Raw genomic sequence first — 13,975 nt, 5'->3', positions numbered from 1 at the left:
CTCAATCAGAGCTGGCTCATGCATGTCTGTGTAATGCTGCACTGAGCCATGCAGACATGCCTCAGCATGGCAGGCAGAAAAAGTGCTATTAGCAGAGTAACTGGTCTTATAAAGTTCTCTTCCACTGTATTTGATCATAATCTGTAGACCTTTGAAAACAAAAATAGCTCTAAATTCTACTAGGACTACTTTTAACATTATGTTTTCTTTGAAAATAAAAATAGCTCTGAATTCTACTAGGACTACCTTTAATGTTATGTTTCTGTGTCCCTAAGTGTACTGTTCAAAACAAAAATGCTTTAATATTAGAGGCAAAACTGAAATCCTCTCCAGTTGGACACCATTTTCCATTGGTGGCTCAGCACAAAGTCTGGCAAATGCATATTAGAAAAGTGTATTTTGTGTCAGTTAGACTATACCACACTACAGCTGTAAGTACAAAACTCTTGATCTGAAGTTCAGTGTTTATACATATCACTTCCATAGCTAAAAGAAGAAACATATCATATTTAAAACTTTTGAAATAAAAATGTGAGTATAACACTTCAACAGCTGCTAAGACATAACAAATTTGGAATGGAAAATAAGAATTGAATGGAAAATAAGTGAACTGGCTATTAAATGTAAAGCAGCAAGTTTTCATTCCTTGGGCATCTATTCAATTCCTTGGAGATGATGCCAGCTGCAGTTAGTCTGGTCTGAAATGGTATATACTGTAATCCCAGTGTAGGGGACAGTGCCTGTGAAGGGTCCAGCTGGTTGTGTGTGCTCAGCCCGTGCCTAACACAGACTGATAACACTGAATTAAGATCAGAATGTTATAGCAGGAAGCAAAGGAGGACATGGGTACCTTTTGCCCAAGAATCTAGCGGATTCCCAGGAAATGGGAAATTTGGAGTCTAGATTCTCCTGCACAGAAGAGTGTTCAACTACTTGGGAACTTGCCTGAGGAGCAGAAACAAGTACTACATACACAAGAAGTTAGACAACCACAAAGAAAAGAATGGGACCCAGAGGGGAATCAGCAAGAAGCTGAGCCTTTAGTCGAACAAGGCATATGTTCTCTTGAGGATGAGTCCTGAGCTCTGCTCTCTCTTCCTAGATGCCCATGCCTTCTACATTAGAGAATACTTGAATAAAATGTATGAACAACCTTACAGTGGGAACCAGAACCCAGGATTCATAAATATTGGAGGCATCTACTGTGCAGTACTGAGTTCATACTCTTGTCTGTGCTGTCTTATGCTTTGTGTCAAATGAGTAATTTGTCCTACATTAGCGAGAAGGAGGATTTAAGCATACTACAGAAGTTTCCCAGGTTTCTCAAAAATCATGGGAAGAGTAAGGTGTCTCCTGAAGGCTCCCAGAACCACTCTTCACAGTTTGCCCCTCTCTTTATTGACTATACAGAGCCTGAGAACCTATGGTAGGAGCTCCAAACCATATGCCAATCACTTTCTAAATATGTATTGCAACAGCTGAGCGAAGCACTCAAGTAGACCATATGGCCACTAAGCAATCTGTCCAAAATCATGTAAGAAGCCTTCAGTATAACCAAGAATAAAAGCAGGTACACGTGAGCTTCTGCCTGTTTTTTTGGCTATATTTCCTTTGTTAACATTCTTCATGTAAATTTATCCTGAATTACAACAAAGAAAAAAAAAAGTACATTAATGTGTTGGAATTCAACCTAAGGAATAGCCGGAATATGGACAAAACGCACACGATTTTTAAAAATAATAAATCCATCTCCTTTTAGAAGGTATTTCTTTGTTGCTCTTTTACAAGGACAGAACATCACTATCTATTTCAGTGTTTAGTGGACTGCAAAACATGGTAATTATACTGGATAAAGTCTATGGAAGCATGGAAAACAATATATTAAAAGCAGACCTGTTCTTATTTTGCATATCTGTTCTTAATCAGAGCAGTATACACTTCTCCTGAAGTATATCAAACTCAATATCAAAGTAATTATATAGCAAACTCATTACCTTCTTCCATTTATACAAAATCCTGTGATTATTGATATAGAGAAATTCTAACATCTATATTGTTTGCAGCAAAATACTGAAAAATTGCAAAGGAAAATCTTGCCCAAAAGGAGTATGTTTCAGTTTTTTCAAGTTCCTTGCAGCTTGTGAAGGAGGTTCGGTTAATATATTCTATCTTTAAAAGCTAATGTTTCCAATCCTCTGAGAAATTTTGACAGCAGGCCAAAAATTATTGAACAGAAATGTTTTATGGAGGGACCTACAAAGAAGCCAAAGTAGCAAAGCAAACATTATTCTGGCAGCATCTGAGACTGCTAGAGGAGCTTGAGAAAAAAAATGGTATTATCAGGGTTTGGCTCCTGCTTCCAACCATGTGGTTGAATGTCCTCCTTCTCTTTGAGAAACCACCTGAGATGAGAATCTCCTCAGACTCCTAGGTGTGGGGGATGGAAAACTGGGCCTTTATTCTCAGGAGGTGCTACTAATCATGCTGACTCGTCCTCAGTCTACATAACCAGCCAATTACCGTACTACACCTGTACTAAACAAGCACTGCAACAAGTGTGCCAACATCAACAAGACCATCTCTGATCAGGTGCTGACAGCTTGTGCTCTACCAGTGATGTCAAGCTCCGCATCTGTCAGAGAGTTTCCAGATGTTAATGGGGTTTCTAGATCACAGGAGCAGAGCGGCCCTTCCTGGCAGTGAAGTTTCCCCAGCCTGTTAACTATAGTATAAGATAGGAATATAAATCCAATGAACTGTCCACACTATAAGCATCATGAAAGAAAAACAGAATTTAGGTTGCCTACAACAGTCATGAAAAACCAAAGGTTAAATAGGTCTGTGAGTACTGAACTACTTTATCACACAGTTAGAGACGGTGTTCCTGTAAAGAAACAGGCTTACTTCTGCTCTCCATGTCTTGCAGATAAGACATCTTTTTTTATACTATGCATTACATCTTTATGTGTTGTCAATATATTCCAAACCTGGCTACCAGAAGGTATAAGAAATCAAATATTATTAAGCATATGAAAAAATCTGCATTTCTCTGTCTATGAGGAAAAACATTTAGCATGACAGTATCAGGAAATCTGAATTAAAATTAGAAGATGATTAAGGACTGCACTAGAAAAAAAAATTGTCTTTATTAACCCTTCAAAAACAGATATGCAAAATTTGTAACAACTAAAAAAGTTAAAAGCAAGCTATCTTTAGAATGAACACATGAGTGAAAATAATATTTTTCCTTGGCTGGAATGGAAACTCACCTCTTCATATACTTTTTTGGCATTGCTGTTATCCCCTATCAAGAGGTAACCAACACCAAGGTCATTCTTGAATGAAGTATCACTGGGAAACAGATGAACTAATTTCTGGAGAGTAACCAGGGAACCTCTCATGCGACCTAATTTGATTGAACAAGAGTTAATTACAAATACAGATATGAGTAACAGTAGTAAGACGCTCACACAACATGTAAGAAAACACAAATCAGAGCCAGGTGTTCCACTTTCACTAACAATCAAGAAGCAGAACTTGAAAAAAACTTGTGCATAGGAGTATACTCAGCTGCTTGGTTGTCAATGGGGCTGTAGCAGTACAAGGAATATTTCAGGAAATCGCTGCAAATGCGTATCATGCAGTGTTATGGTAGCCTCTAGTGGAGAACTGTTCACAGTGTAGCAGTAACAACATTATTTAAGCTTTGGTTGCTCTTTCATACACAGATGTCAAAGTGCTTGACAAAACTCAGTAAACATATCAAAATAAATTTAGTCTTAATTGATTAAGTAATTAAATGCATTTCTAGCATTAAGCAACAGTTCCACTATATTTCCATTATGAAAGTAATCATGCTTTATGTGCTTAAAATTAAGTACGTTCCTTGACTTCTTAGATGAGGTCTTGCTGAGGAACAGCAAGATCAAAACAAGTTGATATTAAAATCCAACCCATGGGAACAGAACTCTTTTCTCCACCAAAGCTGACTATGCCTCATATTCTAATCAGCATTTCTTGTATATCACAGAATTGAGATCTAAACTTTCAGATGTTACCCCTGAGTTCAATTCCATTCTTCTCTACGTTTACTAAAAGTTTATTCTGGGTATGTTTACTCTGTGCATGCCATTAATTTCCTCATGATTTCCCTAGGCTTCAGTACAAAAAGAGGAACATTTTCTTCTTTCTCTGTCAATAAAAGTATTTTTTGACCACCTACCATCACAGCTTCTCATAGCACCTAGTGCACTGCTGTCTACAGGCACTATTGCCATACAAGCAATTATATGTACTAGTTCCCTAGAAAAATTTTGAAAAATTTTAAAATATTTTTCATAAGCATTTAAGAGATTAGGAACACAAGTCCTACCGAAAATTCAATGGAATTGGTGCTTTTAACTCCTTAGTGATCTTTTGAAAGTCTGGCTCACACAACTTCCATAATTTTTACACTGTCCTCAAATCTTACCAAGAAACTGCTGCCTGTCTGCTTCTCGTTTCAAGCTCAGTTTTATCAGATCTGAAGGGACATTTGGCAGACTAACCACCTCATCATAGGTATTGATGGCTTTTTGCAGCATCTCATTACTTCTCATCTTCTCAGCTAAGTCATCTTCAGACTAGAAAGAATCACAAAACCATTAGAACACATAATAATCCATTACTCTTAAAAATAACTTTGTTGTCTTAAAAGGCAAACTATGCAATTGTTAGACTATGGGAATAATTTTAGAATTATCTTTAATCTATATAATTTTGGCATAACAATGGAAAACTTATTTGGTTGTGCTTTATGATAAGGCAGATTAAAGTTACTGTTAATTCTTGTTTCCTGCAAACTGTTTGAAAGCATACATACGAGAAAATTTGAACCTAAAAAATACATTAACATATTTTTGGTTCATATTTGTAGAAGTCATAATTTCTGCTTTCGAAAACAAATGAAGCAATCTGTTTTAATAATATGGAAGACATGTAAATCGTTGCCTACAGATTATTTGTATACTAAGCCTCACACTGGCAGTAATACATGGATCAAAACACACCAACAAACATTGCTTTCACATATTCTGACAGAAATTTATTTACACTTGTTCTTGTAAAAATAATTAGGAATTGGCTTTGCTCTTGCATATGTTGATAGAATATCTACCCGACAACTCTTTAGAACTTAAATTCATTCATCAAGCTCAGGAGCAGACCAAAGGATATATGAGATCTCTACTGTGAAATTACAGCTTCAGTGAAGCCAATGGAAGCTACTACTGATTTCACCTGTGGTATGGCACATTCATAATTTGTTTCCACAGCTGAAAAAAAGATTACTATATATCTCAAATGCTGAATTTCTAAAGCATTACTTTGAATTGTTTACACAAATGCATGCATTTTCATGTGTTTAATGCATTCTTCCCAAATACTTTATTTTTATTGGTTTATGTTCTTAAGTCAATTAGCAGAGCAAGGTGTAGGTTCATCGCAAGCGTTGCTGGTGCAGAAGCTCTTATTGGTCTATCTAAATTCACTGTTGTATCAATCAAACACATTAATTGAAACAGCTTCAACTGTGCTAGCTGCATATGCTGTAGTAAGTAGTTAATATCTGGAATCTTTTTGCACTTCGCACTTTGCACTTTGCACTCCTCTATTTTTTTTTCCTTGGATTACTTTGAAATTGAGTATGGGAAATACCAAACAATACGGTCACTCAGCCAAGCAGTTGATCAGCCAGTTTCAGAGATAACTTCAGAAATCAGTTTTAAGAAATTATTTTTCTGATGTGCATTCACTAGGAATTTGCTTTTCCTTTTTTTGAGGGAATTGCAGGGCAAAGAATAGTAAAAGATACATAAGTAAGAGGCAAAAATTGTCAGCATAAAATCTGCATAAATTCACCAGTACAGACACTATAAATAATATAAGGAAGTTTAAGATCTATCTACGGTTCTTTTCAGCCTTAAAGATGTTAACAATTTCTGTAGAATATTTTTCATCTGGCCTAAATTTAGCTCCAGAAATCAAATCAGGAATTGCTCAGATTTCTGAAAAACACTTCAAATTATGAAATGTTTTGCAGAATTTGGGGGGAAACAGTTGCCTTTTAAAGCTATTAAGAGATCCAGAAAAACGAATCCTCATGTCTTATTAGAAACTGAACCTACAAAATTAGCATGTAATGTTGGTTCACGGTTCATAGAAATGGAAAAGTGAACTCTTGTGGTGTATTCCTGGCCTTTACCCTTACCCTTGTCTGCAGTTTTACCTTTAGTTAGTGATGAGAGATAGCAAATTTGAATGTGTTGTGTTGGTATAAATACCCATTTAAAAGTAATACGGTGTTACAATGTAAATCCTAAGAATAATCCATCTGTCGGTGAAGCCCATGATATTCCCATTCCTTCAAACAGCTTCAACTTACACATACTGGATTCAATAAATTGTCATTGGTCATGTTAACATGAGTGTTCAGTAAAAAGACTTGTATGAGCCTACAAAGGCTACTGAAAATAGAAATGAATTTATAGTTGTTTTTATATATTCCCAGAAAGTGTATGCTAATTATGACTTCAGAACATGGTCTGTAGGACCTTTTAAGCATTACTAAAGTAGTAGGTTGTAACTACAAATTGTTGTAAAGGGACAAATGAAGTTTTGTCACTGGGGGGAATTCTGAATGAGAATAAGCTTCACAGCTGGCTTCAATGATCTACCCTCCTCCCTAAAAGCAGTGAGCTAATGAGGAGGCAGGAAGCATATTCTCTTAGATATAATGAGTAGATTCATAAAAAAGGTAAATATTAAGAGCGTAAGTCAACAGATTTACATCCATCACATATATGAACCGAAGTGGTCTCCTACCGTAAGAAGGCAAATAGTTCAGCAGACTATCCCTCACACAGAGCACTGAAGTATTTGGTCTGCTGTGTATCGAGTGCTTGTGCGATAGTTTTTTTGGATAATCATGGCTTTGGTTTTAGCATGACTATTATTAACCAAGCGAAAACTGGTTGTGACTCGAATCCAAGTGCCTCATTAATTGTATAACAACACAATTCCCTTCTACGGTGAGGGTTTCACTTTGCTCATCTTGATGAACAGGAGTGCAAGCAGTCTTTTATAACGCCTAGTGCAGTGGGATTATCCTACTATTTATGAAAATACAAGTAGTATTATCTTCTGAGGCATCCCAACATGGCTCAAAAGTATTATGAATGCAGAGCTTATTTTCCAATGCTTTCTCTTTTTTTGGATGAGAACACCTGAAACAGAACTCACCCCACAAGAAAAGGCTAATTAAGTCTCCTTGCCTACGAATTTGGGTTCTTTATCCTTTAACACTCTCTCTGTAAAAACTCCAAATCCCCTTCCATATTCCCCCTAAGAAAAAAGCATCATTTAGCTCAGAGCTGACTGCTGTGTTGATTTACCAGCTGCAGCAAATGGTATGTAACAACTAAGTTCTGCCTGTTGTTCCTGTACTAGGACATTAGTTAGGATTTATCTCTTACCGTTCATCAAACAGTTTTCATGACATCTACAGGATGAATCTTATTTTTGTGTTATTTACAATACTTCCCACTAGACTAAAGTTAGACAAAAGCTCCCAAAGTAATTGGGGAAGGACAGAGGACTGAAACAGATACAATATGACAGACCACATAATTGTTTTTTTCCTTAGGAAACATCCATAAAATTATAAATGAAGTCTGACTGGGGTTTAGAACTCTGTTGTTAAAAAAGGTTTATTTTATCTTTTTGAACATTTATGGCTTTTTTTTAGTACCTGTGCTTTCCCGTATCTTGCTCGAGGACTCTGTGGATATTGACTCACTAATGCTTCAAAGGCCCTTAGAGCTTCTTCAACTTTTCCCTGAAAGGTACAGACATTTATCAGCAATTCTATCTAATAAAAATGCTGAAGGATGCATGACCTAATAACACATTAGTTTCCACAATTAAAAAACAAAACCAAAACAAAACAAATGCAGACTGAGTCAACAGTTTTCACTCATATTTTTGTTGGGATTGCCTTCTAATTTAAGAGAAATTCATTGTCATTATTTATGAAACAATATTATCCACTTTTGATGGTTAAAATTAATAGCTTTGTTTTTATTTTACTCACTTTCCCTTTGTCGACTGGAAAAAATGCTGAGATAACAATGACCTGTCTATATCAAAACATAAAGGTTCTATTGCTAATAACAAAATCCAAACTGAATGTAACAGAGAACAGAAAGCAAGTTCTGTACATATCTAGAAGTTTCCTTCCTGCATACCTCACATGACCAGCAGTATCATAACCATGGTTCTTCTTGGGGAAATACTAGGACTTATCCTTAGTGTATGGCTGTTTCTTCAAAATGTTTAGAATAACGATGTCCCTCAGGACACCTCACATGTGCTTTGTGTCTCTTCCCTGTCCTGTACAAAGTCCAAATGTAACTATGGTATTCTCATGATTGATGCTGACTAGCAAGTAAGGATGGAAGTTGAGCTGCACTGTTAAATAGGAGCTGAGCACTGCTCAGCAAAATTTGGCATCAGATCTTGGCTGCCACTTCCAACTCTTACAGCTTTATAAATATGAGGGATTGTTATACACAACTGTCTTGCTGTCTTCAAATATTACATATGTCTGATTTGTTACTAAATTTATCCTGCTTCCTACAAGACAAGCATGATTGTCTGCAACTCACCAAGAGACACAGGCAGGAAAAGTCAGCCAACTGACTCTATAGGCTCATCAAAAGTTTCTGTCATGCCCTTCTCTGATCAACCAATTGTTTAAGTAACAATAAGCATGAAAATGCTTTTTATTTTTGTATTCTAACATGTAAACAAGGCTCCTAGTGAAGAGCAGTGGCAGAGGCAGCCTAAGGTTAGTGCTCTCTATGTAGTACCCCTTCAGCCCCGTCCATCATAGACCTACAGGAACTCTGGGGCTGCATAGGTGGCAATGTAAAGCTAAATCTGCACAGTCAGTCTTCTGAAAATCAAGAATAATCCCACACCTGCAGTGACTAAAATGGTTTTTATTGTACTGTACTGAAAATAGTGTATCTCATTGCTCAGTCATCTCAAATGCAGGGTAGAACAAAGACCTGCAGTTGTTCTCCATGTGCTAGGACTGTCTGTGAGGCATACCAGAGTTTTTACAAGATTTACACCCAAAAGACTTAAGGTCTTTCATTTCTAACAGTCACATAGTCTTGCTTCACTATTTAATCTCACATCTGGAAAAGGGACACCTCTCCAAAGGTCTTGTTTTCTGAAACATTCAAATAAAATAAAATTGGAAGTTATCAGAGGAGATGACGGAAGAGTTTTTGTTTATTCATGGGGTTTTTTTGTTTGTTTTTCACAGTCAAGTTATTAAATTCAAAACTACCAAAACTGATTGATTGATGTTAAGGTCTTGCTGCCACTGGTGAGAAGCAGGAACATCTGCTTCGTGCTGTAAGCAGCTGTACGGGAGCAGACACTCATGGGACACACATGGGGGACACACAGAATTCCAGCAGAAACAACACCTACTACAAAGATTTGCACCTAATGCTCACGAAGCATATGAAGACTTACTGAGAGATCCATGTTAACACACTTTTATTATCTAAGTGCTCTGATAATAATTGACTTCAGTACTCAAATGGACAACAGTGATAGGACAGATCTAACCCTGTTCTGTGTGATTAATTTAGGCAGTTTTTTGATGATAGGAATTCAACAGTTAAGCTAAATATTTTCAAGGTTAAAGGTGAGCAAACACACGTGAACAGACATACACTCATGACTTTAAAAAATTTAAGATAAACTATCCAACAGAAATGGACCTTGAAGGACAAACATGCACTGAATATTTAATTTTAATAAGTTAATTTCACAGGAAGTAATCTAAAAGCAATTTTCCCTTTTTCTGTGTTAATTTTTATTGTATTCATTTTTGTCCACTATTTACAGTCCTGAGGGAAATGTTCAAAACTTACTTTTTTACGTAATTTTTCTGCAGCATCTAGTTCAGCTTTAATGGTCTTATCAAACTTGTTTAAGAGCTTCGGCTTCTTCTTCTTTTTAGCTGGAAAAGATTTAAAAGCACACAGTTCATTACTTCTTTCGCATTTCACAGCAATTGTTTGGCATAACCTTTAACTAGAGACTAGTACTGTGCTGGTAAAGTGTACGACTTTCAAATAAGGCAGTTTCAAAATACACTGAAAAGAAATTGATTTCTTACTTATTACAATCACAAACTCCTGTATGAAAAAGCAATCTTCAGTCATTCAAACTGAATAACTTTGCAGTCAAGTTTTTGATAAAGCATTTTTCATCTCATATAGTCAAGGATTTTTTTCCAAATGTTTCATGTGACATGGAAGAACAGAAAGAACTATTATTTTTTCCAAATTTATATGGTATTATGAAAAATATCATCACCAGAACATGTTAATAATTTCTAAAGTTGTGCCTATATATGTCTACTTCTTTGTCTAAAACAATTAGAAAAGTTGATAGAAATCATAGTTACTCAGGGTAGGAAGGACTCAAAAAGTCATGTAGTCCAACTTCCGGCTGAAAACGGGTTCAAGACTGAAATGTCTGATCAAGACCTCTTTAAGTGATCAAGTTTCCACAGCTTAGCAAGCTACCACACAGTAGCAGAGCAGCAGCAGTGTGTAGCAAACCAGCCCTGAAGTAAATTGAGTAAAGTAAATTGCATTTGAAGCAAATTGAAGTAAATTGTGTCAGTTTAAACAGCTATTTACTACATAGCAGTTCACTCTTAAACAATGTCTATTTGGTTGCATTAAGTATACTAGATGGTAAAAAATTGCAAATATACTACTGAAGGATATGACAGCAGATAAATGCTTTTCTCTACATTTGCTATAGCTAAACTTTGCTTTTGTACTTAACTTAATTTAAAAAAAACCCCTTTTCTGACACAAGTAAGGGAAATATATATTGGCTGGCACAAGTAACTACTAGTTATGTATATCTGTAATTAGTAGCACATATTTTTACTTAAACTATGCATTACTGTTTTTCCCCTCCATGGACTGTAAGTCATTAATAGCACAAAAAGAAATAAAATTATTATTTTCTTTGTAGAAGTTTAAACAGGGAATGCCGTAACTGGTATGCGTAAAGCTAAACCCAAACACCACACAGCTTAACCTCCCAAGATTGCTGCAATGCTGTAGGAAGTATTTTGGATAACTGCTACAAGGTATTGTAACTAGTCGTGTTTTATTCTGCTTCCCAAGTCCTCAGGTGCACTGTTCAGGGATGACAAGAGCCATCATATTCTACTGGAAGCTGTGCTCATGATTCATTAAATGATACTTTCTCTCTGAGACTCCGATCCTACACATAGCTTTAGGCAGACAAACCACTTCATCTATGTTAAACCTCGGAGAAAGACCAATGCCTTAGTTAATGCTAAACCAATCCTAACCCTGTCCAAGCATTAGAGGGCCTCATGAGTCTGAGCTGCTTCTGTACAAGATAAAAAAAAACTTGACCACCTTTGATTCTTTCTGTGTAAGACTTTTACTGTCATGTTCAACACTGAGCTCGGACAGATCTGCATGGAGAGAGTTTTTCTCACGTTACCTTTATAAACTATTCTGCAGCATGGGTATGCACTGTTAAATAGATGTTATTGCTTTCAGGGGTGGGGGAGGAATAGAATTTAAGGAGGATTGAAGCTATCCTACTAAATTCCATTTACTTATTCACAAAGGTTGTATGAAGCTTTAAATATAAAAATGTCTTAAGATCTATAAAGGAAAGGTACTAAAGAAGCAGCGCATTAGGATTATTATATCCCTGTTGATCTTTCTTATAATAGAAGTGACTGCAATTTTCCAAGGCATTAGCTACCAAGAAGGTAAGAAGGAAAAAACTGTCTGACGTACAAGAGTTTACTCCTTTTTCAGGATAAACCACCAAATAGTATACTTCAATATATTGGTTTTGCTCTACTAAACACTTCAGGGTTTCATTGTATCCTATGACTTTAAATCAACCACACAATAATGCACTTAAGGAATGTAGTTATCATGGAACTGAACTGACCAAAGACATACTTTTTTTTTTTTTTAATATAATAATATAAATGGTTTTCATGTCTTTTGTTTATTCCCAATAGATAATATAGTAGAAATGCATTTCAGTACATGGCTGATTCCAGTCTTGCAATGTCTTACTTTAATATTAACCACTTCACAGGAAAGTAATGTATTTAATGCATTTTCTTGTAGTTAATGATGATAATGATTAAGGAGCACAGCACTGGCTCTGTTCCAAGTGTTCATACCCCTTGTATCCAGCAGAACTCACAGAACCAGCTCTCACCATGAGAGCAAGGATCCCTCCACCGCAGACCTTGAGTCCCCAGTGACTAACAGGTATGGACAGAAGTTTCTGACATAATGTCACTGGGCCTGAAAAGAACAATCCATAACATGCAAAAGGTTTGTGGGGTTTTGTGGGTTTTATATTTTCTTTTCTGAAAATATGCCAGCTCAGTTTTTCATGAAACCATTGCTGTTTCTAAGGCCTGGCTTGCTCAACAGTAGGTGTGGATGAACCCTAAAGCGTCAGCCCAAGGAGCCAATAAAAGCAAGTGTCCCCGAGGACTTTTTAGGCTGGTTGAGCTCACAGCTGCTACGTGAAATTGTCATTTGCTGTTAGCAGGAAAACTGAGGCATGTCAGTTCCTCTGGGTACAGGATCTGGGGAGCTTCCAGATGGACATCACCACCAAACACTCAGTTTGTTCCTGTTCTTGAAGTAGGAGGCTGTACATACAAGAAATGATGTAAACCACAACTAAAATGTCAATTCTCAGTTCCTATGGCATGAATGAAAATCTTTATCTAAGACTGGCCAGTTACACAGAAACTGTGTATTCAGTAATAGAGGACAGCTGTTTGTCAGCTTTCTAACTTTCAGTATTCCTGGAAAGACATAGTCATTTGGTCCTTCTCAAACTTGGTAAGCATGGAAACAGTCAGGTTCCTTCGAGGCAATGCGAAGAAGCTTTCCCACCCACCAAGAAACTCTTACTGCCTGTGGGACACTGTTTCTACAATTCCTTTGAGTTTACAAGGAGATGAGACAGAAACAGCTCAGAAGAAAGAGTGAATGAAAATCTTACAAGTCTGTGGCACAAAGATATGACATCTTTCCCCTCATATCTGACTTTGGTGATGTGTTGGAAGAACCTTTTTGCCACCTTCCATTACAAAAAAGTATTATCTTCCCATTTTCAGTACAATTATATATCAGCTCTAGACCAGCAGGAGATCAATATGAAAAGCTGGAAAGGAGCTGTTAACACAAATATTATTCAGCTGCTAGGCACCAATATAACACAGTAAACATTATATAATGACCCATCATTTTCATCTCCCATTCTACTCCTATGTTAAAGGATTCACCGGGGAGCTTTCAGTGTAACCATCAAGCATTCCTCTATATTAACCAGATAGCCTGCTATCTCCCTGCAGGGGTATTTTAATAAATTATCCATTGCCTCCTTCTAGTGTAATAATCTTTTAGCAGATGTGACCCAATATATTAAATTTAATGTTACAAAGAAGTTAACTTATCTGTTTTCAGAGGGAAAAAAATATATAATTTCTCTTCCATGACTTACAGATTTCACCATGTAGCTGAAGTAATGCACAATCACACAACTGCTAGGCTGATTTGTAGTCCAAATCTGGTTGAGCGTTAAAATGGTAATAATTCTTTTATACATCATACTACAGTCTTGCAAGAATAACACTGATTTTCAATAATGGCCTTGGATGTAAGGATAGGCTTTCTGTCTCAGATTGCTGCCATAGGATTGCTGAAGACTTCCTCAGAGAAAACAGTTTCCACTGTCAAAGCAGCAAGCTAGGAAGAAGTCTTACAAGAAACACCATGCTAGTTATTTCTGTTGGAGAATAAACAATGGCGAG

At 36.5% G+C, this 13,975-nt stretch overlaps 1 protein-coding gene across 6 annotated transcripts in view; it reads right to left on the bottom strand.

Annotated features, from left to right (window-relative positions):
• Positions 1-13,975, bottom strand: part of ASPH (aspartate beta-hydroxylase) — a 120,732-nt gene that overhangs the window by 31,022 nt on the left and 75,735 nt on the right. For all 6 annotated transcript variants that reach the window (XM_072852432.1, XM_072852428.1, XM_072852426.1 and 3 more), the window contains 4 exons: positions 9,990-10,078; positions 7,787-7,873; positions 4,472-4,622; positions 3,270-3,406 (listed from right to left, as the gene is read on the bottom strand). In XM_072852432.1, the coding sequence (XP_072708533.1) occupies positions 3,270-3,406; positions 4,472-4,622; positions 7,787-7,873; positions 9,990-10,078 (464 nt within the window). The remainder of the gene's footprint in view (positions 1-3,269; positions 3,407-4,471; positions 4,623-7,786; positions 7,874-9,989; positions 10,079-13,975) is intronic.

The sequence above is a fragment of the Ciconia boyciana genome, chromosome 2 (genome assembly GCF_034638445.1).
Source record: "Ciconia boyciana chromosome 2, ASM3463844v1, whole genome shotgun sequence".
Taxonomy (NCBI): Eukaryota; Metazoa; Chordata; class Aves; order Ciconiiformes; family Ciconiidae; genus Ciconia; species Ciconia boyciana.
Note: the sequence above shows the minus strand (reverse complement) of the source record. Positions and strands in the feature narration are given on the sequence as shown.